Here is a 23,692-nt window from a genome sequence, read left to right on the forward strand (position 1 = left end):
TTACTCCACCCGAAGAAGGGGAGTATGGGAGGAGGCTGCAGCCGGTTGGGGCAATAGGAATAAGGAGGGGGAGGGTGAAAAAGAGAGATGTTTACCCTCTCAGTGCGCAGGCGCGGAAACGAAGCCTCTAGTTCTTAAAGAGATAGAAACAACCTGACCTACTTTCTGTTGAGGTTGGTTCATTACATCTGCTTGATTCAGGCTCGGTTCTGTGAAGGAGCCTGCTTCCTCCAAGGAGCTCCATTCCAGGGAGCTCAGCTCACCCCTCTGCTTTGAATCATTTTCCCCTACCCCCAGCTTGGTGCTAACTCCTTTTAAAAATTAAATCATTCGTTCATTTCTTCATTCAGTAGACATCTGTTGAGCTTGCCTTGTGCTCTTGGGCCACTATGAGCTCACAGTGTGGTGGTGGAGACAAGCAAGTACACAAACCATCCCTACATGGTGTACCCACGTGTTGCAGCAGCTCAGGGAAGGGACTGACTTAATCATCTTTTGGGGAGAGTCTGAGGCCACGGCTTCTCTTTTGAGCTTGATCATAAAGGATGAGTAGGAGTTAGCAAGACCGAGTAGGGGAGAAAAGAAGAGAGCCCTCCAGGCAAGTGGACCAGAATACAAATGTAGGAAGGGGTGAAAAGGCCTGGCTTGTTTGGGAATGGGGAGTGTGAAGTGTGTTTAAGAGAGAAGTGAGATCCCTTGGGCTCAGCATAAACATCATTTCCTTTGGGAAGCCTTCCCTGAGCCTTAGATGAGCTTGGGTTCCATTGCTATATGTTCTCAGAGCTCCCTGTAGTCCTGTCATAATGCACTTTACATGTATGTTGGTTGAGAGATCTGTCTGAACTTGTGAGGTATAAATGTGAAATGAGCATCTCAATCTCATTCTGATTATTAAGATTTTCCATCTTATAACTCAAACTCCTCCAGTGGTAGCCCAACTCGTAGCTCCAGGGACTCTTAGAGTCCCTCTTCTTTTTATTGTTCTTCTTAATGTTGAGATGGGGGTTAGGATTAAGCATTTTCTTAGGGGACCTCCTGTGATGACAGTTGGGGGCCATAAACAGCTTCACTGGGTACTGTGGTCCCTTGGGGGATTTGGGGGCTATCATTCCAGCTGACCCCAGCCCTTAGTCTCATGACACTTTCTTCTTTGCCTAACACCTCATACTGTGGCAACTGCTAGTAAGTTGGCAGCCACAATTTCATCTACTCTCCACAGTCCAGACTCTGGGGTCTGTGACCCAAGCAAGATCCACCTTCCCTATCTGTCTCTCTCAAACTTGAAAGGCAGTTCTTGCCACACACTTTCTCTCCATACCACATCTCTACCCCTGAGCACTTACAACAGAAACCACAGCTTAGCAGGCTTATGATAATATTTGTGGAATGAATGAGATAGTGCGCTGCCCTCACAGAGTTTACATTCTGGTTGGAGAAACAGACAGTAACAAATTCAGTACATACACAGGAACTCAGTTTGTGATAAGTGCTATAAAGGGAGGAAATTAAGTGACGTCATGAAGAATAACCACAGCAAGGAGAGGCTACTTCCAATGGAAGAATAAGTAGTAATCTAGGTGAGGGTGACAGTGGCTTGGACTAGGGAACATCAGTGGAGACAGAGAGAAGTTGTACACCTTTGGTGGTAGAATCCGTGATTGATTAAAGGGGGGTAGAGGGAGAATGAGAGAAAGGAAGAAATGAAGACCTCTCAATTTGACCCTTGCAACTAGGTAGGTGGTGTCATTTATGGAGATGAGGAAGACTGAAAAGGCATGAATCAAAGCTCCATTTTGAACGTGTTAAAGTTGACCATTACAGGTCTAGGCAATTGGATATATGGGTCTTGGAACTCAAAGGAAAATTCTGGGGATATAAACTTAGGAGTCCTCTGCATATAGATGGTGTTTAAAGCCATGAGATTGGATATGATTTGGAGAAGAGACTCAGGTCTGAGCTGTGGGGCCCAGCATTTGGAATTCTGGTTGAAAAGGATGAGTCTGCAAGGGAAGCATGAGAAGGGATGGCCAGAAAGGTAAGAGGAAAACCAGGAGAGTATGAAATACCGGAGGGCAAGAAAGGAGAGTGTTTTGAGATGGAGCAGCTCTTAGCATTCAGAATCCAACTTATGGCCAGAAAAAATGATCAGAATGCCAACCTGCTGTTTTTCTTCTGCATCCCATTTGTGTGCCCTTGCTCCGGGGCACTTCTCACCTCACTAGAAATTCTCGGCTTCAGACTTCAACTTCTGTTAAACTTAGATCTACCCTAAAATACAGGGACTGTCTCCATACCTAACCCAGTTATATACGCACACTCACCATGCTCATTCATCCATTCATACAATTATTCACATAATTATTGACTGCCTATTATGTGCCAGGCCCTGAGGATAGGATGGTGAAGGAAAAAAATCTAGTCTAGGAACTCAAGCCCCACTCAGGAGCTTATAGTGTATTGGAGAAGACACATAATCACTCAAATAAATATATGGTTACAAACTGAGAAATGCCATGAAAGAAAAGGATAGGGTATCGTGAGAGCCTGTCACAGTGTCACTTTGTTTAGATTATGCATGACATGCATAGCATCTCCATCTTTCATGCACAAATCTTTACTGTGCCCCAAGGCTACCCTGGACAGAGACCTGGGGGACAGGGTCTAGTCTTGATGCTCCTATAAACTCGCTGAGTGACCTTGAGCAGGTCCTCTCCTCTCTTTGGGCTGTTTCCTCTTCTGTACAATGAAAGGCTGAGAGGTAGACTAGATCACAGATTCTTAACTTAGGGTCCATAGATGGGCTTCAGGGATACAAAAATATATGGAAAAGTGTGCATTTTTTTTCTTCTGGACAGTGGGCCCACAACTTGCATCAGATCCTTCAAAGGGGTTGTGACCCAAAGAAACCCAAGGACCTAAGGAGCAGATAGTTGTGTGATGATGTAAGCAGGGAACACAGGTGACAAAATGATGGACTTGGGAAGTAAGTTTTTGGGGGCTGGCCCGGTGGCGCAAGTGGTTAAGTGCCTGCGCTCTGCTGTGGCAGCCCGGGGTTCGCTGGTTTGGATCCCGGGTGCACACTGACGCACTGCTTGTCAAGCTATGCTGTGGCAGCGTCCCATATAAAGTGGAGGAAGATGGGCATGGATGTTAGCCCAGGGCCAGTCTTCCTCAGCAAAAAGAGGAGGACTGGCAGATGTTAGCTCAGGGCCGATCTTCCTCACAAAAAAAATTAATTAATTAAATTAAATTAAAAAAAAAATTTGGAAGTAAATTTTTGTTTCTTGGACACCATACCTCTCCCTTGACCTTCTCGATGTGTACAGTGATGGAAGAGAAGGCCTGATCCCCCTTCTGTGGATGGTGAAGCTTAGTCACCACATAATGGTGCCCTAGAGAAAGGAAACTACCATTGGCACCCCCTTTCCAGGAGAAGAACGAAGAAAGGTTCCCACTCCACACACTTGCTCCATGGTGACCTGCCCTGGCTCCACTCCATCTGATCCCCTATCATTCTTGGCTGGAGTATAGACACAAACGTATGTCCATACTAGAGGCAAGGTTGGGGAATTCGCTCCTCAAAAGAAAGCACTTTGAGATTAACTAAGATGTCTATAAATTAGAAATTCTTGACTCAACTTGTAAGAATGTCTAGCCAAAAGACAGCTGGCTTGGCATAATCTTCAGGACATCAAGATCCTGTCTCTTTCTTGTCTCCTCTAAGGATGTGAGAGGGAGATTCACATGGGGGCCTCTCTGAGGTGAGGTAGGTTTCCAACCTTTCCAGAACCTGTGTCTCAGTCTCCTGCCAAGGGTTGGCCATGCTATGGAAAAAAGAGGCACTTTCTTTCCTAGCCAAAAGACTGCAGGACCATGAGTTAGGGGTTGTGAGGTGTGTGTGGGGTGGGAGGGACAAAAAGGCAGAGACAATAGCCTGTGCATAGCCATTGTGTTTTATTGGATCTGGTGTATTTCTTATTTTACAAAATATACAGAGGAGCCAAAAATGCAAAGCAGTCAACAGTGTTCTGATGAGAAACGAGGCTCTCCGGGGCCCTTTCCCTCAGATCCTGGCTGATTGGGAGGGTGAGCTAAATGGGACAAGCCAGTGTATTAAGGGTGGCAGCATGGCAGAGGTGCTGACAATGAGGTGGGACCTGGGTCCTATGGTCCCTGCCTTCTAGGTGTGCTCAGGGGCATCTCTGGGTAGATTGAATAGAGCAAGAAAAGACCCTAGGTGGGAACTGAGGAGGCTATGTGGGAGTTGGAATAGAGCCTGGGTAGTTCAAAGATTCTAATGAATGCCCCCACACTGGGTTCAGATGCTATGCCTGCCTCCCTCCTTATAGGGCATCCACTGGATAGTCCCTGACTCACTCTATGCCTCTAGAGGAAATGGCAAATGAAAACTTAAATTGTAGCCATCAGAGAGGGTAGGCTGAAACTTTGGCAGGTATCAGCCAGGACATCTCCCACTCATACTTCCCCTGCTGCCACCACCACCATACAAACAGGAAGGAAGGAAGGAGAGGAAGGAATTCCAGCGATGAGCCAGACATTAGGATCCCAGGCTCTGCTGGGATACTGACAAGGGTATGGAAAATGTCTGTGGTGTTTCCAAGGAGACAAGGTCTTCTGGAAACTCATATCCTGATGGCTTGGGGCAGCAGACCTGTGGGGCTCCAAGCTCCACAGCCTGGCATGCCTGAGCTCTCACTGATAATCTCCAGACCTTTCTGCTCTCTACCCTAGCCACCTCCTAGGACCTAACCACTGGCTCAGGCCCAAGATTTCTCCCTTTACATTCTTGTCCCCCTCCTACAGGGCTCTCAAAGGCTCTGGTCTGAAAGGGCAGTCAGTGCCCAAAGACAGAGCAGCCTCTCTGAGAAGGGAGTCTTAAGGGAAATGTTTATAAGATCAGGAATGGGGGAAGCACCATAGCAGGAGACATTTTGTCTAGTGTTGTGGTTTCTAGAGTGGGAGTGGAAGGCGGAGAACCACTCAATTTCTACAGCAGGGGCACCCTCAACACTGAGCGTCAGGCAGGAAGGGGCTGGGAGCAGTTGGGAACGTCCCGCAGATATGCTCTGCCCACTCCCTGACCCCTTCAGCTCCAGAGATCTGGACCACTGAATCCCCAGGCTCTTGGATTCCTACAGCCTCCGGGGCAGGGCTAGGATGAGGACAGACCTGGGAAGAAAAGGGTGAGGTCCACTTGGACTAGGGCTACAGTATGGTCCCCCCAGGACAACTGATCCCCTCTCCTGGGGAGCTAGATGACATTGTCAAAGAGCTGCATGGACCTCATGATGTTCTCGTCCTGTAGCCATGGTGTGAGAGAGGCAGATTGGAGAGAAAGAGAAAGAAAAAGAGCTTGTCAGAGACAGGGAGAGGGACACTGAGTCAGAAATGGGACATTCAGAGAGGCAGCGAGGAAGGACACCCAGAGCCTCCCCGACTTGTGAAGGAACAGGATTTGGGAGTGAGGGTGAGTTAGGGAGATGGTACTTTGCCCAAAGGAGCCTTCCTCTACATCACTGAATCAGGCCCTAAGTCCAGACCAGGGAAAAACGAAGGGCAAGGACCTGTACCTTTTGACAAGACTCAATGAATTCCTCAATGGTCACCACGCCATCCTTGTTCCTGTCCATCTTCTGCAAAAAGGTGGTCACATAGGGAGAACAGGAGGGAGGGCAGGAGAGAGGCAGGCAGAACTAGGATAAGTTCCCTGCTGGGACCTTGCCTCCTTTCCTTCCCTCCAGCACCCTCCAGACTACCCAGTCCCAGGCACCTGGAAGAAACTCTCCACGTGTTCCCTTGGAGCCTCCTCCCGGAGTGCAGGATACGTATACTTGCCCATCATGTCATAGATGGACTTCATGATATCAAGCATTTCCTGTTAGGCCAAGAGAGAAGAAGATCCCTCCTCAGAGCCTCTAGCCTCCAAACCAGGAGGCCGAGGGCCTAGGACAGACTCACCCCTTGCTGGTGATGCATACATGGGTCATGTTTGCCTCCTATGGACCCTCTGCACCTCCTCACACACATACAGCCCCTCCAGCTCTTCAGTTGTCCCGCACCTCCTTGGTGATGCAGCCATCCTTGTTGAGGTCATACAGGTTGAAGGCCCAGTTCAGCCTGTCATCTATGGTTCCCCGAAGAATCACTGACAAGCCAGCCACAAAGTCCTGGGAAGGAGGCAGGGGGTAACTGTGTCTTCAGATACCCTTCACCCAACCCCCTCTGTGGGTTCGGCCTGTAGAATCTGGCCCTGAAGCCAGAATCCTGAACCCAGAAAACAGGCCTCTCTGGCCCATCTCCTCCAGCTCACCTCAAAACTGACCGAGCCATCATGGTTGGTGTCAAAGGCATTGAAGAGAAAAGTGGCATATGTGCTGGAGTCTGTAGGATAAGTGTGGCTAAGTAAGCTTGGCTTCCAGACCAGAGAGGGCTTCCTACCTCTATGGGGCTCCCCAAATCCTTCTTATCACTTGGCATTCCCAATCCCTCCAGAACCCTCTCCCCAACTCAGCCTATAAAGCCCAGTTCCTCTCTGGCTTTGCCCTCTCACCTCCTTGAGGAAAGAACTGGGAGTAAATCTGCTTGAAGTTCTCCTCATTGACAATTCCACTGGGACATTCCTGGGAGGGGGGCACAAGACTGAGAGCAGAGACAAAATCCCCTTCCACTCACACCCCTACCCACCCTCCATGCCCAGAGACTCCCAGAGAGAGCGAAAATTTTCATGTCTTCAGGGGGCTCACCATGTAGCTCTTCTAATGGGAGGCAAGACTCCTCCCCAGTGCACAAATGAAAAAAAACACAGAACTAACCGGCCAGTCTACAGGGTGGGCCCCTACTCAAAGTGGCCAGAACCTCCTGCTAGAAGTTCGATCTGCATTTGCCGGTGAAGGGGCTTTCCCTCCCCCTCCTCTTCCCTCTATCTCCCCAGAGCGTCCTGGATAGGCTCCGCCCCTCCTGCCCCAACCCTAGCCCAGTTTGGCCTCGCTTTGCACTCACATTCTTGAAGCCCCGGTACAGGACCTGCAACTCCTTGCGCGTGAACTTGGTTTGTTCTTGCAGCTGCTCCAGACCTTCAGGCCGGTGACACACGGTGGATAGTTCAAACTCATCTTCCACGCTGTCTGCGCGGTCGGTATGTGGGGCGGGGACAGCCGCGCCTCAGGCCCGGCCCCCATGACCCCTCTTCAAAATCACCGACCCATCCATCCCCACCCCCCCAATCTCCGACGCCGGAGAGCAGCCTGACAGTTCCCTGGACGCCGAGCCGAGGACATCAAGGTAAGCAGAGAAGACGCTGGTCAGCTTTGTGGCCTATCAGCGGGCCCCGCCCAAGGCCAGGCCTCGCCCTGGAGCCAGGGGTCCGACTCAGCGCTGGCCCTGGGCCTTGATCCCTGGTTGGAGGGGAAGGCCCCCAGCCCCATGTTCGTCCCAGAAAGGGAGGAGTAGGAAAAACGTGTTCGAGAGGCGGTGTCTGAGAGTTGGAGCTCCCGGCCTTCCCTGACAAACTCAGATCCACCCAGCCCCGGCCTTGCTCCGCCCAGATCCTTCCCTCCAGCCAAGCCCCACCTATCCCAGCCATGCCCCAGCCATGCCCTGCCCAGCTGCAGGCAAGCCCCATCCAGACCCAACCCCTGTCCCCACCCTTAAGCCTTAGTGAAGGCCCCACCCCTGACGCCATCTCAGTCCTGCCCCAGCCCCCAATATCCAGTCCGCAGGCAAGTGCCCCCACCCCGAAATCCCAAAGCCCCCCTAACCCCGCCCCCACCAGGAGAGTAAGTCACCTGGGTCCAGCAGGCGGGGTCTGTGGGGGCGGAGGGAGGCTTGGGCGGCTAATGCTGAAGGGAGCGAACTGTCACCGAGAAAGCGGAAGACCCGGCCAACTGCAGACACACACCTCGCCCCTCACACTCACAGCAGATCTCACAGACCTGCGTGTTACAATGCACACACCCCAGGCCCGTGCGCAAAGGCACACGTAACGAATGAGCACAAACACACATGAAAGGGACCCCACGCACGCATGCCTGCGGGACTCACGCCTGTCCTTTTTCCGAAGCTACCCCCAACTGGGACCCAGCGGAATCAAACACAACGATACTCTCAAAAATAACTACAAAACGGGCCTTTACAGCTCGCAAAATGCAATATGATCCTGTGAAGTGGGCAAGGCCCAACAGAGGCTTAGAGACAAAACGAAGTCACTCAACTGGGGACTAGGCTGGGACTAGAAAATCCAAGTATCCTGGCATCTGGAGGAAGGTGGGCTCCATCCTCTACACTCGCATCCACCCAGTCATGGCACGGGTGACATACATCTCGAGGCCCAAAACATGCCCAGGGGCAGGGCCGGCGACCAGAGTCGCAGATGCTAAGCCAGCTGAGCGAGCTAACCCAGCTGAGCCACTACAGACCCTCGCAGTCGCCTGGTCCCGCCCTCGCCACACCTACACAGGCTTGGGCCTCAGGTACCACGCTGGCCACGCCCAAACACCCGGGTCCCGCCCGTTTTGCCAACGGGTGGCGCCCACAGACACTCAAGCCCCGCCCCCCAAACTGATCCACGCCCTCCACTTCCTCAGTGCAGCGTAGCTACGCCCCCTCACACTTGAGCCATCTAGTGCCTACCCCACCCTTGCCACATTGGTCACACACACACACCACACACACAGGCCCGCTCCGTCACACTGGTCACACCCACACACATACGGCCCCGCCCCCGGAAGCACAGGAGAGACACTTGCTTTCACTGACTGAGGGCAGGGCTTGGGGCCCGCAGCATGGCAGCAGCTTGAGGAACCGCTGCTTCAGTGCTTTTTTAGTGGGCCCTGGAGGGTGGCCTGAGAAGAAAGAAGACCCCAGGAAGGCACATTAACCCCCACAGTCCCTCTGTTCCCTGCCCCCTCCCCACCATCACAAATCAACCCCGACTCGGGGCGGGTGTTGGGGGAGGATGGGCGAGAGTAGGTGGGGCAGGGTTAGAGGAGCCCAGTGGGTTTCACAGGCATGGAAAGTCCAACGAGGCAGCTCCAGCACCTTGTATAATGGGACACAGCCCGGGGACAGTGAGGCGGCCAGGTGGGGGGCGGGGGAGGGGGGACTGCATTGGTCTTAGTGTCTGCTGACCCAGTGCCCTTGGCTCCAGCGCTATGGCTCAGCCTCTGAGAGTGCTGTCCAACCCAAGGATCGCCTGGTAGGAACACCTCTCTCACACACACACATACAGTGACAGGTGTGTATAGTGCACACAGAATGATAAATCACAGAGTAATGTGATTTAGTAGATACAGTAACAGCTTGATACCCAATAACTCACACCCCATGGCCTAATTACACATGCACACAGACACACACGCACACTTTGACCTAGTACTCCTTAACACAAACATATACAAGTGTGATCTAGGAAAAACATGACACCCACATATAAGGACCCATACAGGCCATCTTTCACACAGCATGATCAAACCACACAAGAACACACAACAACCCTGGGACATCATGACACAGTGTGTTAAGGGCACTATGACACTCTGTGACCTTATGACATTATGACATATATCAAGGTCACCATGACACATACCCATATCATATTGTGACTTAGGTGCCCAGGGCACCCAGATACCTAAGACTGCATCTCACCCATAGAACCTGTGTTTGTCTTTGGTACACCCACCTTTCCCTCCTATAACCCCTCATTCCAAGGCACCTAGAATCTTCCTGCCAGTGGAACAGAGTTCCTCATCAGCTAACTCATCCACCTAAAAGTATGTCCCTTCCAGTGTGGCTTACCTTTGAAGGTGAAATGATAGCAAACTTTGAGACAATAACAGACCTTGGAGATGAGTATTTGGTGTAATGTGAGGCTACCCAGAGCCCACTGACCAGATTTCCCCTCACGTCCCCTTATTTACACACATATCCTACAGCTCTAATTGCATTCCAGGGAGACCCTCTGCGCTCGTGTGTCTGTCTCCCAGATGTACCCACCTCCAGACTCCAGGGCCAAAAAAAGCCCACCGGACCTGGCACAATAAAGTTGGCCTCAGTCCATCACTGGAGGGGCCCAACTTCCTTTGGTCTTAGGTTACTCTGGCATCCTAGGTTACTCTGGCAGGCCCCGCCCTCCCAAGCCAGGCTCCACCCTCAGGACAAGGCCCTGCTCCCAGGAGGTAATTGCTTGAAGTCAATGCCTTCCTCTCCTCCAATAGGAGTTGTGTCTCCCCACCCCCCCACCCCCACGCCCGACACACACACACACACCCACACACACACACACACCTCAGGAGCTATGGAGAGGTGGGAGGGAGGCAGTGGGGGATCGATGGTGGCCTGGCCCCTGGCCTATGGCTCCATTAGCCCAGACTTTGGTTTCCTGAAGCCGGATTATGCCTGGGGCCTCCGGTGGTGTAGTCGCTGCAGAACTGGGGGATGGCTCCCCTGCCTCTCTCATCTTCCCCCTCTTTACACATCCCCCCTTACCTGGCCCCCTCCTGCTCCCAGGACTCAGTCTCCTCTAAGCTCCCTGGAAGGTGGGAAGCGAAAGGGGCTGCCTTCAGCCTACAGGACGCCTGGGTTTCCTGGATGACTCTCTTCCCACCAAATAGTCTAAAGGGGATTGCAAGTTACAGCCCAACTGACTTCATCTTTTCAGGACTGGATGAACCCCAGTTCATCTAGGACCAACCCCGGCTCCTCATCCCACCTCAATAAATGCAGCGGAGGATGGAGGGTGGGCTAGGAGTTTTCTGCTCTTACTGAGCCCTAGAGCAGGCAATTCAGGGACCTTCCTCTTGTTCCCAGCTCCCTTCACTTCTTTTCAGTTCTCCCAGGTGTCCACCCTGCAGCCCTCCTATCATGGTTCTTGCCTGTTTTCCTGTTTCTGATGAAACTGGGGAACAGCCATGCTATGGAGCTGCACAGTTCATATGACAGAGGCCAAAACTCTCCGGGAGAGGCAGAACGAGCTCCACTCTCTACCTCCAATATCACTCTCCCCACTTGACTTTGGGGTGGGGTGGCGAATTGATTTCCCATTCCCAATGTCTAGGTCCTGGAGACCATTCTACCTTTGGATCCTGAGAGCAACTGAGAGAGGCAAGGGAGCTTGGGAAGCAGGATCCCTGATCTGATCCACCCCTCACCCTCATGCCAGAGCTGATCTATAAATGTCTCATTCACAGTGTTCCCACTACTGTCCCTCCAGAACCCACTCTCATTCCAAGCCTTGGGTATGGAGCTGGTATATCCTCAGGGAACTCTGGAAACAGCCACACACACAATCCAGTACCCACAGAGGCTCAGCCACAATCCTGTCCCTTCAGGCACAGTCATATCCACCATCTCACAAAGCCACACACCCTGTCACTCTGACACATTAAATCACATCTCTGTCACATACAGCAGGCGCACATAGACACACACTTTGTCCTTTTTACACACATGAACACACAGTCACACCCCCTGAATCTCTCACATACTGAGTCCACACACACATACTCTGTAACCTACACCTGCAAGGATGGAGATGTGGAGAGTCATACGCATCTTCAGAGCTGCTGTGGGCCCCCTGGCCCCAAAAGGGAATTCCCAGAAGTCTGGTGTTATCTCAGAATCCCTGGAATCTCCTTTCTCTACTCCAGATATTGTTGCCTGTCTGCAGACCTCTCCTCATGTCTCCCAGATTCCCCTCATCTCCATACCCCAGTCCTCTTATGCTGTACCCCTCATCACCTCCCCCAACACCCTGTCCCCTGGCCCTTGCCCTTCACTCCCTCAGAAACCCAGTCCCCCAGATTCCCTCCTCACCTCCCCCAGATCCACTCCTCGAGTCCTCCTCTTTACCTCTTCCAGATGTCCTATTCCTCAGGTACCCCTCCTCACCTCCAGATGCCCTATCCCATCACTAACTTACTCACCCCTGCCCTCAGTCATGAAGTCAGAGTAACCTCCTCCTCAATGCTACAGCCAGCTGTCCCTCTAGCCAACAGCCCAGTCATGCCCAGATAGCTGAGTTACCTTCCAAGGAGACAGGCTCAAAGAGGCCAAACTGCTCCAGGACCTTGACAAACAGAGCGAGGACCACAAGCACAGCAACCATCTCCAGTCCTTCCAGGTTCATGGTGGGCCTGGGGCATGGCTCTACCGGCTGAGGCTCAGACACGCTGGCCCGCCCTCCTTACACCACCTCCCCCTCAGGCTCCCCAGCCTGAGTAGGACTGCCTGCAGCCTCCCTCCCCCTCCCCCTCCCTGGATCTCCTCCCTCTCCCCCACTTACCCCGCCTATGCCCCACAGGCCTCCCAACCACAGCCTCCCAGCCACAGCCTCTTCCTCTTAACAGGGCCACCTCAGCCTATGGACTGGCATCTCCTCGGAAGGCTTTGGCGTGAAGGATATGGGCCAGAACAGGCCAGGACAGGGGAGGGAGGCAGCGACCTGCCTGTCTCTGAGGACAGTTTCCCCCAGACACCCCGTGGCTGCTCTGTGCCAAAGTGAGGGGGCAGAGGGAGGAGCTGTGCTTAGGGAAAAGGCAGGGAAGGGCAGTGCGTATGTATATGAGAAACAATGAGCTGCATATGGATAAGTAATAGATGTATGGGTCAGAATATGTTATGGGCATCTGGGTGTTTTCTCATGTGTACATTCCTGTGTTTGTCTGTATTGAGAGTATGTGTATCTCCTCTTATGTGTGCCTGTTTACACATGATTGTGCACCTATTAGGTGTGTGTCTTATATATCTGCATATGTGACCTGGGTGTCTACGGTATGTGTGTGTGAGTGTACTGGAGTATTTCTGAGTGTGTATAGGGTGTGAAGTGTCTGTGTTTTAGTAGGGTGTGGGACGTGGGTCTGAAGATTGGTAGTATGAATGTGTCCTATAATTAGGAGTATGGGTCTGCGGTGGTTGTGTAATTGTATCTGCATGGAACTGTATGAGAATATTGGGGGGAGAAGGCAATGACCTCTCTCAGTCAGGAGGACACCACTAATATTGATTGTGGTTGCCATGGAGACTGTGAAACGGAAAGCACTCTCTTCCCACAGGCCACAGACAGGGAAACTGAGGCCCAAGGGAGGAGGATTAGGTCCAATAGCCTGGGCAGGAAAAAGGCTGCTTAGCCTTATCACGACCCTCTGGGGAGGGGACTTACTAAGGCCGCCTTAGGGACCAAGAGACTCAAGATCCTTGGGAGTGGAGGGGGGACTGTGCTCTTCCCTTCCTCCTGGCTGGGTCCTCACCTAGGAGCTGCCAAAACCCTGCCTGCTCCTTGGGAACCATTATTGAGCTAATAGAGAAGTCCAGGGTAGGAGGGAAATCTGAACTTTCCAAGGGAGCCACCCCCTACCCCATGGTGTCCCCTGCTCCTGGAGCATTCCTGGAGCCCTCCCCCATCTTCCCTGCTCCTTCCTGGTGGTGGTGGTAGCGGTGGTGGTGGTGGTGGTGGTGGTGTGTGTGTGTGTGTGTGTGTGTGTGTGTAGGGGGTTGGGGAGAGCCCTGCAGAGCCAATGAGCCAGAAGACAAGAGCCTCTGAGTTACTGCCACAGCTGGCTAACGTTGACTGAGCACTCACTATGTGCTAGATAATGTGCTATGTGCTTACAGACATTATAACATTGAATTTTCACAATAAACCTATGAAAGAGGTACTATTATCTCCACATATAGGTGGTAAAACAGATAAAAGGAGGTTAAGCAAATCTTCAAGATCAATTAAGTGTCAGAGCTTCAATTTTAACCCAGTCTGACTCGGAGCCTGCACTCTAAACCACCACACTACACTGGCTCCCTTCTTAGATAGCCTGCCCATCCAGGAGGCCCAGTTTAAGAGGACTGACTCCAGAGGACGCCCTCCCCCCTTGTCCAGCTCTGGGATGAATGTGTCTCAGCCGCAATTATGCAGTGGTGGTCCAGGTGGTGGCTGGTCCCTAATGCTTCGAGGTTCATTGATCTGCAGTTCTACACGGCCACCACATGGGGTCAGGCATCTATCTCAAGCCATATCTTACCCCTTTCCTCTCCTCCCACCCCCCAACATCCCAGGAAGGAGTGGAAAAGAGGACTGGGAATGAGGGCATGCCTCAGGCAGGCTTGGTTCTCTGCTTGCCCCTCCCCCCCCTCCCCCAGGAAGAAGTCAACTCAGGGACTGCTTTCAGTTTCTCACACCTTAGAGGTTACAGATTTACAGATGAAACCAGCAAATATCTCCCTATCACTGTCCAAATTCCACACCTGGCATTTAATACCCTTCCTTCTACCTTCATCAGCATATCCCTTTTTTTCAGCCAGTTTGGCCTCTTCACTGTCCCCTAAACACACCAAACTCGGTGCTATCTCTGTGTCTTTGCTCCTGCTATTCCCTCTGCCTGGAATACCCTCCCTTCTGCTCTCCTTCTATCCTACGGTTCTTACCTATCCTTTAGAGGCAGCTTAAATTCTCTTCCCTTCAGAGCCTCCAGCCATCAGCGGGCTCCCAGCTCCCTGAATTTCTCCTGAACTCATTGTTGGGCCCTCAAAACTCAGCACTTAATACTGTAATGTTATTAGCGGGAACAGTAAAAGGAGGCAGTGTAGCATGGTAGGTAATAGCGTGGGCCACGGTGCCAGACTCCCTGGCTTCAAATCCTAGCTTTGCCACTTACAATTAACTGGGCAAGTTTTTAATCTCTGTGTGCCTAGGTTTCCCACCTCATATGGTTGTTGGGAGGAATAAATGAATTAACATATGGAAAACTATTAGAATAACTCCTGGCACAGAGTAACAGCTGAAGTGTTTGCTACCATTATCAATAACATGACACTCCCCCCTTTACATTTCTATAGCTCTTAACAATTCATAAAGGATTTCCACAAACATTGTTATCTTGATGGCTTCTCATGACAACCCCATGAGGTAAACAGAGTGAATAGTATTGTGCTCATTTCACTGATGAAATGAGGCCCAGAGAGGTAAAGGGACTTGCTCAAGGTCACCTAGCTAAGAGGAGATGATGTGGATTTGAACCCAGATCTTTCTGAATCAGTCCTGTTTCCTCAACTAGATTCCAAGCTCCTCGAGGGAAAAGATATTAAAAAATTGGACCTATACAAATAGAGTTCCAGGCTCTGAGCTGGTGCCTATGGAACAAAGGTGAACCAAACACGGTTCTGGCTCCCACTGGACAGGGAGAGACAGCCCACTGAGAGAACTATCAAGCATCTATTCATTCAAAAAATATTTGTTGTGTGCCTACTATGTGGTAGAATCTGTTCTAGGCAGGCCACGAAATGAACTATAGTAAAAGCTTTCTAACTGGGAGGCCAGGAAAAACTCAGAGAGGGTATTTTTTTGAGCTGGTTCTTAAAGGATGGCTAAACTGTCAACAGCCCACCTTAACAAAGGGATCAACATTTATTGAGCACATTTTGTGTCCTGGATATTTTACATATATTATCTCACTTAGTCCTCATAATAAACCTGAGAGGTAGGGTCTATTATTCCTGTGTTTATAGGTGACGTGGTCAGAGTAAGTAGTAGTATATCCATTTTGTAGATGAAGGAATTGAGGCTCAGAGAAGTGATTTTCCCATGATAACACAGATGATAAAGGATGGATCAAGACTTGAATCAGAACCAATGATCTGCCAGCTCCCTCAGGCTGTCTCTCCAATGTGTGTGGGAGTATCAAGGAATCCTGGGTGACTATAGCTTATGTCATGTTGGAAGAGCTATGAGTGATAAGATCAACAAGGGTCAGATTCCATGGAGCCTTGAATGCCAAGCGAGACTATCTGGATTGAAAGAGGCAGCACAGCAGCATCTCCCTGCTCTCTGCTGGTGATTCCCAGAGGGACAGACTGACAACCTTGCAGCCTGTTGCCCTGTCTCTGGACCCTCCTCTTCCCTCTCTCACCTCTACCTTCAACCTTCAGAGACCTTGACTCAGCCTCACAGAGACTCAAGATTCTAAATCAACCAGGCATTTGATGGGAGGGCCTGTCAGAAGCAAAAGAGCAAGTTGTTTTTCAGGCTCTCCTTTCTCCCCATTCAGAGACCTCTCAAGTCTCAGGGCCCTGTGAGAAACTTGCCCAGATCTGTCCTCCCCAAGCATCACTGTGCCACTTAGCTCTTCACCCAAAGGAGTGAGGTCTTAATGGAAGCACTTCAGGTAGAGTGAGGGCTCAAGGAAACTATCTTGAAGCATTAAGTGGGCCCTCCCAGGTCCCTCAAATCTCACCACAGAGATACTCCTATCATTTAGTCATTTACCTCCCACAGTTCAAACCTGGAGTAATACTGCCGTATGGGGGGACCCATCCTAAGCAAGTGTCCCACTTTCCCATCTGCACTTGCTCCCCCAGTGAAGACCTCAGCCAGTGAAGACCGCAGAGCCCTTCTCTCAGTCCCTCAGCCCCACTACGTCCCCAGCCAGGCCAGAAGACACAGCAGCCCCCAGCTGCATCAGGTGATTAATGACCTCCCTAGGCCTTGGGGCTATTTTGGGGCCTGGAAGTCATGCCTGCTATGATTGAGAGAAGGCCCTGCCTGGCTCCAGCCATCTGTCATTGGAGACAGGCCCAAGCAGGGGGCTTGGCGGATGCATGCTTCCCCAGAGACTTCCAAGCATGGCTCTGGCTCAGCCCCATCTACCCCGCTTCTGGGGAGCACGCGGCAAGGAGAGCCTATACTCTAGGGGCTCAAGTGGATACCATGGAGAGAGCCAGAGAACTACACATCCCAGAATGCCACAGGGCTAGGTTGTTTTCATCTCCCCAGGCCAGGTGGGGAGGGGAAGCTGGGTTTTGGGGGACCTGCCCAGGCAGTCTTAAGAAAAGTCAAGTGGAGGTGTTTGCAAATCTCAGCAGTGCCATGATATGCTACCCACAATCCACATGTCATAAATTCCACAAATCACACACCAAGGTACAACCTTGTGAAGGCTAGACAACTAACTTAGTGGGACTCAGGAACCCCTAACCCCACTCTAAAGCATAGAATTCCAGGTACATGCAGTTTCAGTCTCAAGGATATGCAACCCCAGAGATGCACAGCCCCAGTGAACACAACTCCAGTGATGCACCACCTCCTTACTACAGGGTCCCAGAGATAGAAAAAACGGTGGCATATAATCCTCATGCCACACAAATCTATCCATCCCGTCACACATGAACTCACTAGCTGAGTTCACGTTGGTCTAGTCCCACCTCAGGATTTTTTCCTTCTGGATACTGACCCCAGTCATCTTTAAATCCCATTAAATTAAGCAATTCAGTAAAGGACTGTGCCTTTTCCCTGCTCTGCTGCAAGTTTCCTCTTTTTATCCCTGTGAGGGGCCTTGCCGCTTACATCCCTCTGCTTGAGGCCCCCTCCTCTGCCCTCAATGAGAAGCCCTGCCCCCTCCTCCACCATTGTGAGGGACCATGATGCCTCTTCTCCTTTCCTCTTTGAAGACCCCCTATCTCCTCCACCTTCTCTGTAAGGGACCCTATCCCTAGCTCTACTTCTGTCAGGGCTCTACTTTGCCCTTTAAACCCTTTTCTTTAAGGGATCCTGCTCCTTCCATCTCTGTGAGGGGCCCTTTCCCTCCCCACCTCTGTAAGTCTATCCCACTTCGCTCACTTTCTGAGGGGGCCAGACCCTTCCTCCCTTCCTCATACCTGGCGACAGTGACCCAGTCACCAGCTGATAGAGGGATCGCGCTGCCTGCCCCAATGGGCTCCGGCATCTGCGGGGGCATCGGTTCATGGTTCGGCAGAGAGCACGGTAGCCAAGCTCCGCCCCCAAGGCTCTGTGCGGTCTGGTCTCCGCCCCCAGCCTAGTGGGCCCTGCACGGGCGGCGCCGGAGGGCCGGATCGGCAAGACTAGGATCTCAGATATCAGCGCCTCCTTCCGTTCCCTATCTTCTCTGGGACGCACGCGGAGAACTCACCCTGGCCCCATCATCTGAAGCACCCGCCCTCAAAGTTCCTAGACAGGGGGAGGGACGGGGGAAGGGGAAAGGAGGCACGGACTCTACTCATAGCCTTCTCTGGAAATGTTTTCCGGATTTCTGATGGGGAAGCGGGCACCCACGGGTTTTTAAAAGAGAGCTAGAACGGGAATGAACCTTATCTCTTATTGCCCTTCTTCGGCTCCTCCTTTTCTGCCTGTCGCACCCCTCCTCTTCCCATTTTGGCACAGAGATGCGAAGGGGTAAAAGGACATAAGTTGTCATGGCAACTTCCCACATTTCCATACTTCCTAAACCAATGGGAGAGACAGCAGGAGCGAGGAGGAGGAACTGGCCAGTGTATTGGAGTGGCAAAGAAGAGGCAGCAGGGATGTGCCCCTACTGGTCTCTGTCTCCTGGCTCTGAATCCCTTTCTCTCATAACTGTTTGTTTTGTATCCCTCTGTCCTGGTCCAGCGGGTTCACAGACTCTCCTATCGTATGCTGACTGCCAGCCAAATGCATCAGGAGAGAAGGAAGGAGAAGCCCCCCTCAGTCCCAGCCCTGACCCCTTTCCCGGATTATACTCAAAGTAAACCCTTCCAGGACCCACTAACGCATTCAAACTGCTGGGAGAGCCTATAGGAGTCACATTCTGACTCCTCAGACTGGATCCCATATTTCTGGCTTAAAATCCTACATTTATGAGGCGAGAGTCATCTCCGAACTCGATGCAAATCTTGCCACTTGATTTGGCAACATCCCCATTTGGAATCAGCTCCGCAAGCATGGCCCCTCTAAGACCACACGGGGGCGCCCCAGTCCAGGGAATGATATTTATGGCCAGAAGGACGCGACTCCGGAGATCCCAGGCCCAAGGACCCAAGCTCAGGCCTTGGTCAGCCAGGTCCCAACCCTCTCATCTTTTCCAGGCCTTTCTTCACTTCCGGCTAGGACAGGACCGCCGCTGATCACTGCCTTTTCCCACCCTGCCGCACTAATAAGCGGCCCTACTGGGCTAGAAAGACCGAAAGGGTTAGATGAGTGGCAGGGTGGGGCTCGGATTTTTTTTCCCCTAAAAGTCTCCCCAGCTTTGAGCCTTGGGTGGGAGTGGGGAAGGAAACCGATCGAGGGACCCCAGGATGTCCTGAGGTATGACTTTAGGGGCCCCTCCCTGTCAGCCTGATGGGCCAGGATGACGGGAGCCAAAGACTACCCCCATGTCTGATCCCAGGAATCCCGCCTGCACCGGAAAGGAACTTTGGGAACTCGGAAGGCCCGGCTGCACCTCCACCCTGCGCGATCTTCAGCACCGCGGACAACGACTAGCCTTCGGCTCAGGCGTCTCTCAGCATCCAGCGCCTTAAAGTGCAGCGTCCCACCCCCATTTGTCACCCTCTATGAGGTAAGACCTCCTTCAAAAGGAGAGCTCCTGGCAGTCCTATTTCTACTTTCCAAGTCGTGTGTGGAGCTATCTACAGCAAGGATGCTGATGATGTGGAACACAATTCTTGACGCTTGTCAAGATTTGACCTATTTCCCTTGGGAGGCAGGCAGGCAGGAAGTATTATTCCCCATTTTACAGATGAGAAAAGTGAGCCCCAGAAAGCAAAAGTTATACATAGTTGGTACTTACACTTCCATTCCTGCACCTTCCAATACAAGTGCTTCCTCATCTTCACCCAATCTCTGATTCAAATAGCCAAGTGGGGAGGGGATGATTCCACTAAAGGGAAAATCAATTAAAGCAGGAAGCAAACACTAACTAATGTGGTGCTAATGAGCGCCCTGGGGCTCTTACTACTCTCAAGGATCCCGAGTTGGTGAGAACAGAGTTGAAAGCAGAGCCAGACCGATGGACCTTTGGATTCCATCCAGTTCTGAGGCACATCCAGGTCCTGCCTGAGCAGAAGAGCTCCCCCTTCTGGGAGGCTCTGCAAGGGACCAGGACCTCCCTGGGGTCAATGAGTTGGGGAGACACTTTCTCAATGCATTACATCCTAATCCTCTCCCCCACCCCCAAGTCTTAACCTCACTCCCCTCAAGACAGACGAAGATCAAAGCCTTCCTCCACCTCCCCGGCTTGTTTCAAACACAGGGGAGACAGTCTTCCTCCTCCCATTCTCTGTTGAAGTTCTTGAGCATGCTGCAAAATGAAAGACAGAAACACACACGTACATGGAAATGTACACAAGGTGACACAGTCACCCACACAAACACATGGATCTGCCTACCAAACCCAGAAATATGCACAGGCACAGATGTACTGGTCTCACATACCTCCCCAATGTGGGAAAGAGAGCATGCCTGGGCAGCTTAGTGGTTTGGGGAGGCCACATGGCACCTCCCAGGCCTAGAGCTTCTATCTCTGGGTCTGGAGGGGAGGCAAGAGGGTATGTTTTCCTCTGAGTTTGGGTGAAGTTCTGGGAGGGTTGTTGGGGGTTGAAGGAGCTTCAATTGTAAGAATGATCTCCGAGGGGACCTGCCCGGTGGTGCAAGCGGTTAAGTGCGCGCGTTCTGCTTTGGCAGCCCAGGGTTTGCCGGTTCGGATCCCGGGCGCACACTCACGCACCACTTGTCAGGCCATGCTGTGGCGGCATCCATATAAAGTGGAGGAAGATGGGGCCAGTCCGGTGGCTTAGCGGTTAAGTGTGCGCACTCCGCTACTGGCGGCCAGTGCCCGGATCCCGGGCACGCACCAATGCACCGCCTCTCCGGCCATGCTGAGGCCGCGTCTCACATACAGAAACTAGAAGGATGTGCAACTATGACATACAACTACCTACTGGGGCTTTGGGGAAGAAAAAAGGGAGGAGGATTGGCAATAGACGTTAGCTCAGAGCCGGTCTTCCTCAGCAAAAAGAGGAGGATTAGCATGGATGTTAGCTCAGCGCTGATCTCCCTCACAAAAAAAATAAAAAATAAAAAAATAAATAAAGTGGAGGAAGATGGGCACAGATGTTAGCCCAGGGCCAGTCTTCTTCAGCAAAAAGAGGAGGATTGGCGGATGTTAGCTCAGGGCTGATCTTCCTCACACACACACAAAAAGAATGATCTGTGAGTACTTTTGGGGGGCTGACCCAGCACTAACCAAAGCTTCCCCACAGGGGCAAAGTGCTGCTCCTGGGAGCCAAGCTTGGCAGCTGGGCACTAGAGTACCTCCTTGGGTCCACCTGTGCTATTTGTAGAAAACATGGGGAAGCAGTGGTGTGCACTAATGACCCCCTTCTGCACCAGGAAGCCAGAGAGGCAGCAAGGGTAAGACACGTCATTAACACTCACAGAGCCCCACTGCAGACATCACCACAGGAAAGTACATAATCAGCATCAAACGCCAGTATAATCCACATAGTTTCACAATCATAAAACACAACACAACCCACTTTAACAAATGCTCGCCCTAGGAGGTTCACAGTCATAAAGTCTTACAAAGAGACATATCACCATAAAGTAAAGCCCTGACACGTTCTGGTAATCACATGCCACTTGATACAGAATCACACACTCAAAGCACAGAATTGCATATAGACGAGAGACACATGGTCAAAGCAACTTCATTAGTACAATCAGGGTCCTACACAACCTCACTCAAACATCTGACAAGATCATACAGTTGCACAGCCACACGCAATCACATTCACCCTGGCTGTCACCAAGCCCATGGCACATGGCAACCAGCTGTGGGAGGTACACACACATATACACACAGAGACACACACAAAGAATGATAGGCGCTCACGTACGTTAACACCTCCCACTTCAGACACTCTTCCAGCCTTGTGTCACACACGCCCACACCTGCTGCCTCTCCCACCTTCCCACCTGCTCTCCCCCAACCCCCGAGGGACCTAAGTCTTTGAACCCCAGTCTCCTGCCGCCTAGAACAGCGAGGAGGGTGCCTGGAAATGGGGCAGAGTGTGGGTAAGGGCTGGGCCCAGGGTCAGAGAGCGTTAAGGGGTGGGGGTGGGGAGGGTCTGCCCTCCCTGCTTTGACTCCCGAGCCACCGACTCACCCGTGAGCTGGTCATAGGATCCGTCCAGGTCTCGGGAATCGGACAAACTCTCGTTCCGGCCCTGGCCCCGCATGGCCCCCGGCGTCCCCCTCCCGTCCCACCTGGGCCGTGGGAGGGGGTGCCGGGTGGCCAGGATAGGGCGCTCACAAGGCGCCCCCTGGCGGCGTAACGCGCTGCTGGGGCTGGGGGCCGGGAGAGTCCGGGCTGGGGCTGAGCGTTTGAGGGCTGGGCTGGGCCGCGCAGGGGTCTAGGGCCCACCTGGGGGTCCTGGGGCAGGAGCGGGAGGCTTGGGCAGTAGGTGAGCGCAGAGCTGGAGGCAGAGCGGAGCTGAGAGCAGAGCCGGAGCGAGCTGCCTCTCTCCTCCCGCCCCCTCCCCGCGGCTGTCACCGCCGCCTCCCCCCTTTGGCGCTGCGGGGATTGGGGATTGGCTCCCCCTACCCCCGCCCCCTCCTCTATGCAGCTCGGGGGAGGCACCCGGTGAAAGGGTGAGCTGGGAAGTGCAGGGAGACTCGCTGGGTGGCTCTCCAGCAACACTACTGCCTAAACCTGAAGCCAAGGATCTTGGGGGTGGAAGAGGGAGCCGAAGGCCCCCCTGTGAGGAAACCCCACCCCGCAATTCTCAGGCACTCCTTCCCCCACCGTCAGCACTGGTGGGGTATGTCTCTGAGTCCCCTGTCCCGAAAGTCTCCAGGTCAGCCCGTTTTCTCTGTTGTTCTCCTATGTATGGGTCTCTGTGGCCCCTGCCAGTGCCCACCCTGCTTGAAGGAGACTGAGGATGCAGAGGAAAGGTCAATGCAGGCTCTAATACAGGCTCACCTCAGGCCAGTGGACTTTAATTTTCTCTTCTCTCAGAAGGATTCCAACCCTCACCCACTCCAGGGCCCTGTCTCTGGGCCCCATTCACTCTCAGGGTGCCTTCTTCCCTGATCTAAAGACCCCCATGGGCCAACTGGGAAGAAAAGGAAAAGAAAGTGAACCAGGTCAGTTTCTTAAGACTTTCTTGCTCTTTTGTTCCTTTTTTTTTTTTGCTTTCAACTTTCCTGCCCTTCTCTCTTCTGTTACCTGCCCTGTCCTAGATTCCTTCTGTTTTCCAGAAGATTTGGGGATCCAGGTGAGGATACAGTGGGGAAGAAATATCCTTGTTATGAGGCCCCCTTCTCTTAGGTTAGCTCCTTTTCTGAAGCCAGGGGCTAGCATAAAGCTTGGCTACTTCCAGCTCCCAGGAATGACTACTGAATGACTGAGCCTACATGTCTGACCTTCCCCAGGATGCCTCCTGGGCTCCTAGCACAAGACCCCACCACCCACCATGAAGATGGGGGTGGGCAGTGTCTGGTGGGTCTAGATGGCATGGTGGCAGGTCCCAGGTAATCCTGCCTGCCCAGTGGCTCCTCTGAGACTGAAAGCTTCAGCTCAAGTGACCAGCATATTTAATCTCTTTAATTGCATTTTATTTCTAAGCACTTGACTGAATTAACCCAGCAGGAATTGTGGTGGGAGTTCAGGCATGAGAGGGGGACAAGCAGCTGAAGAAGGATTGTCTTTGGGAGCAATGCCCTATTCCTGGCTCCCCCCTGACTCTGGAGGGTCCTCCACAGACCTGGCAGAGACACTGGGACATGGACAGAGCATGGGCAGCTCCTTGTGGGGTTGAATTCTAGGAGAGGATGGGACTCCTGTTGGAAGTTCTTAGAATAGGTATATGTCAATGAGCCAAGACATGGGCCTTTACAATGGAGGGCAAGGAGTTC

General features: G+C 52.2%; 1 protein-coding gene across 8 annotated transcripts; it reads right to left on the reverse strand.

The window, feature by feature from the left end:
- Nucleotides 1-3,937: 3,937 nt before the first annotated feature.
- KCNIP2 (potassium voltage-gated channel interacting protein 2) lies at nucleotides 3,938-22,308 on the reverse strand. 8 transcript variants are annotated; one of them, XM_004427984.3, is made up of 10 exons: nucleotides 21,942-22,308; nucleotides 8,766-8,861; nucleotides 7,806-7,904; nucleotides 7,021-7,145; nucleotides 6,572-6,641; nucleotides 6,332-6,402; nucleotides 6,081-6,188; nucleotides 5,792-5,896; nucleotides 5,592-5,654; nucleotides 5,072-5,320 (listed from the first exon to the last, which is right to left on the reverse strand). In XM_004427984.3, exons 1-10 carry the CDS (start codon nucleotides 22,012-22,014, stop codon nucleotides 5,273-5,275), a joined length of 858 nt encoding a protein of 285 aa, XP_004428041.1. In that variant the 5' UTR covers nucleotides 22,015-22,308; the 3' UTR covers nucleotides 5,072-5,272. The 8 variants fall into 8 exon arrangements, with proteins under 8 accessions (XP_087288623.1, XP_087288620.1, XP_087288624.1 ...); XM_087432497.1 differs by lacking the exons at nucleotides 7,806-7,904; nucleotides 8,766-8,861; nucleotides 21,942-22,308 and adding an exon at nucleotides 19,566-19,983 and having other exon boundaries at nucleotides 3,938-5,190; nucleotides 7,021-7,094; XM_087432494.1 differs by lacking the exons at nucleotides 7,806-7,904; nucleotides 8,766-8,861; nucleotides 21,942-22,308 and adding an exon at nucleotides 19,566-19,982 and having other exon boundaries at nucleotides 3,938-5,190.
- Nucleotides 22,309-23,692: the final 1,384 nt, after the last annotated feature.

Source organism: Ceratotherium simum, chromosome 6 (assembly GCF_057802395.1).
Source record: "Ceratotherium simum simum isolate JZ-2026a chromosome 6, ASM5780239v1, whole genome shotgun sequence".
In the NCBI taxonomy this organism is placed as follows: Eukaryota; Metazoa; Chordata; class Mammalia; order Perissodactyla; family Rhinocerotidae; genus Ceratotherium; species Ceratotherium simum.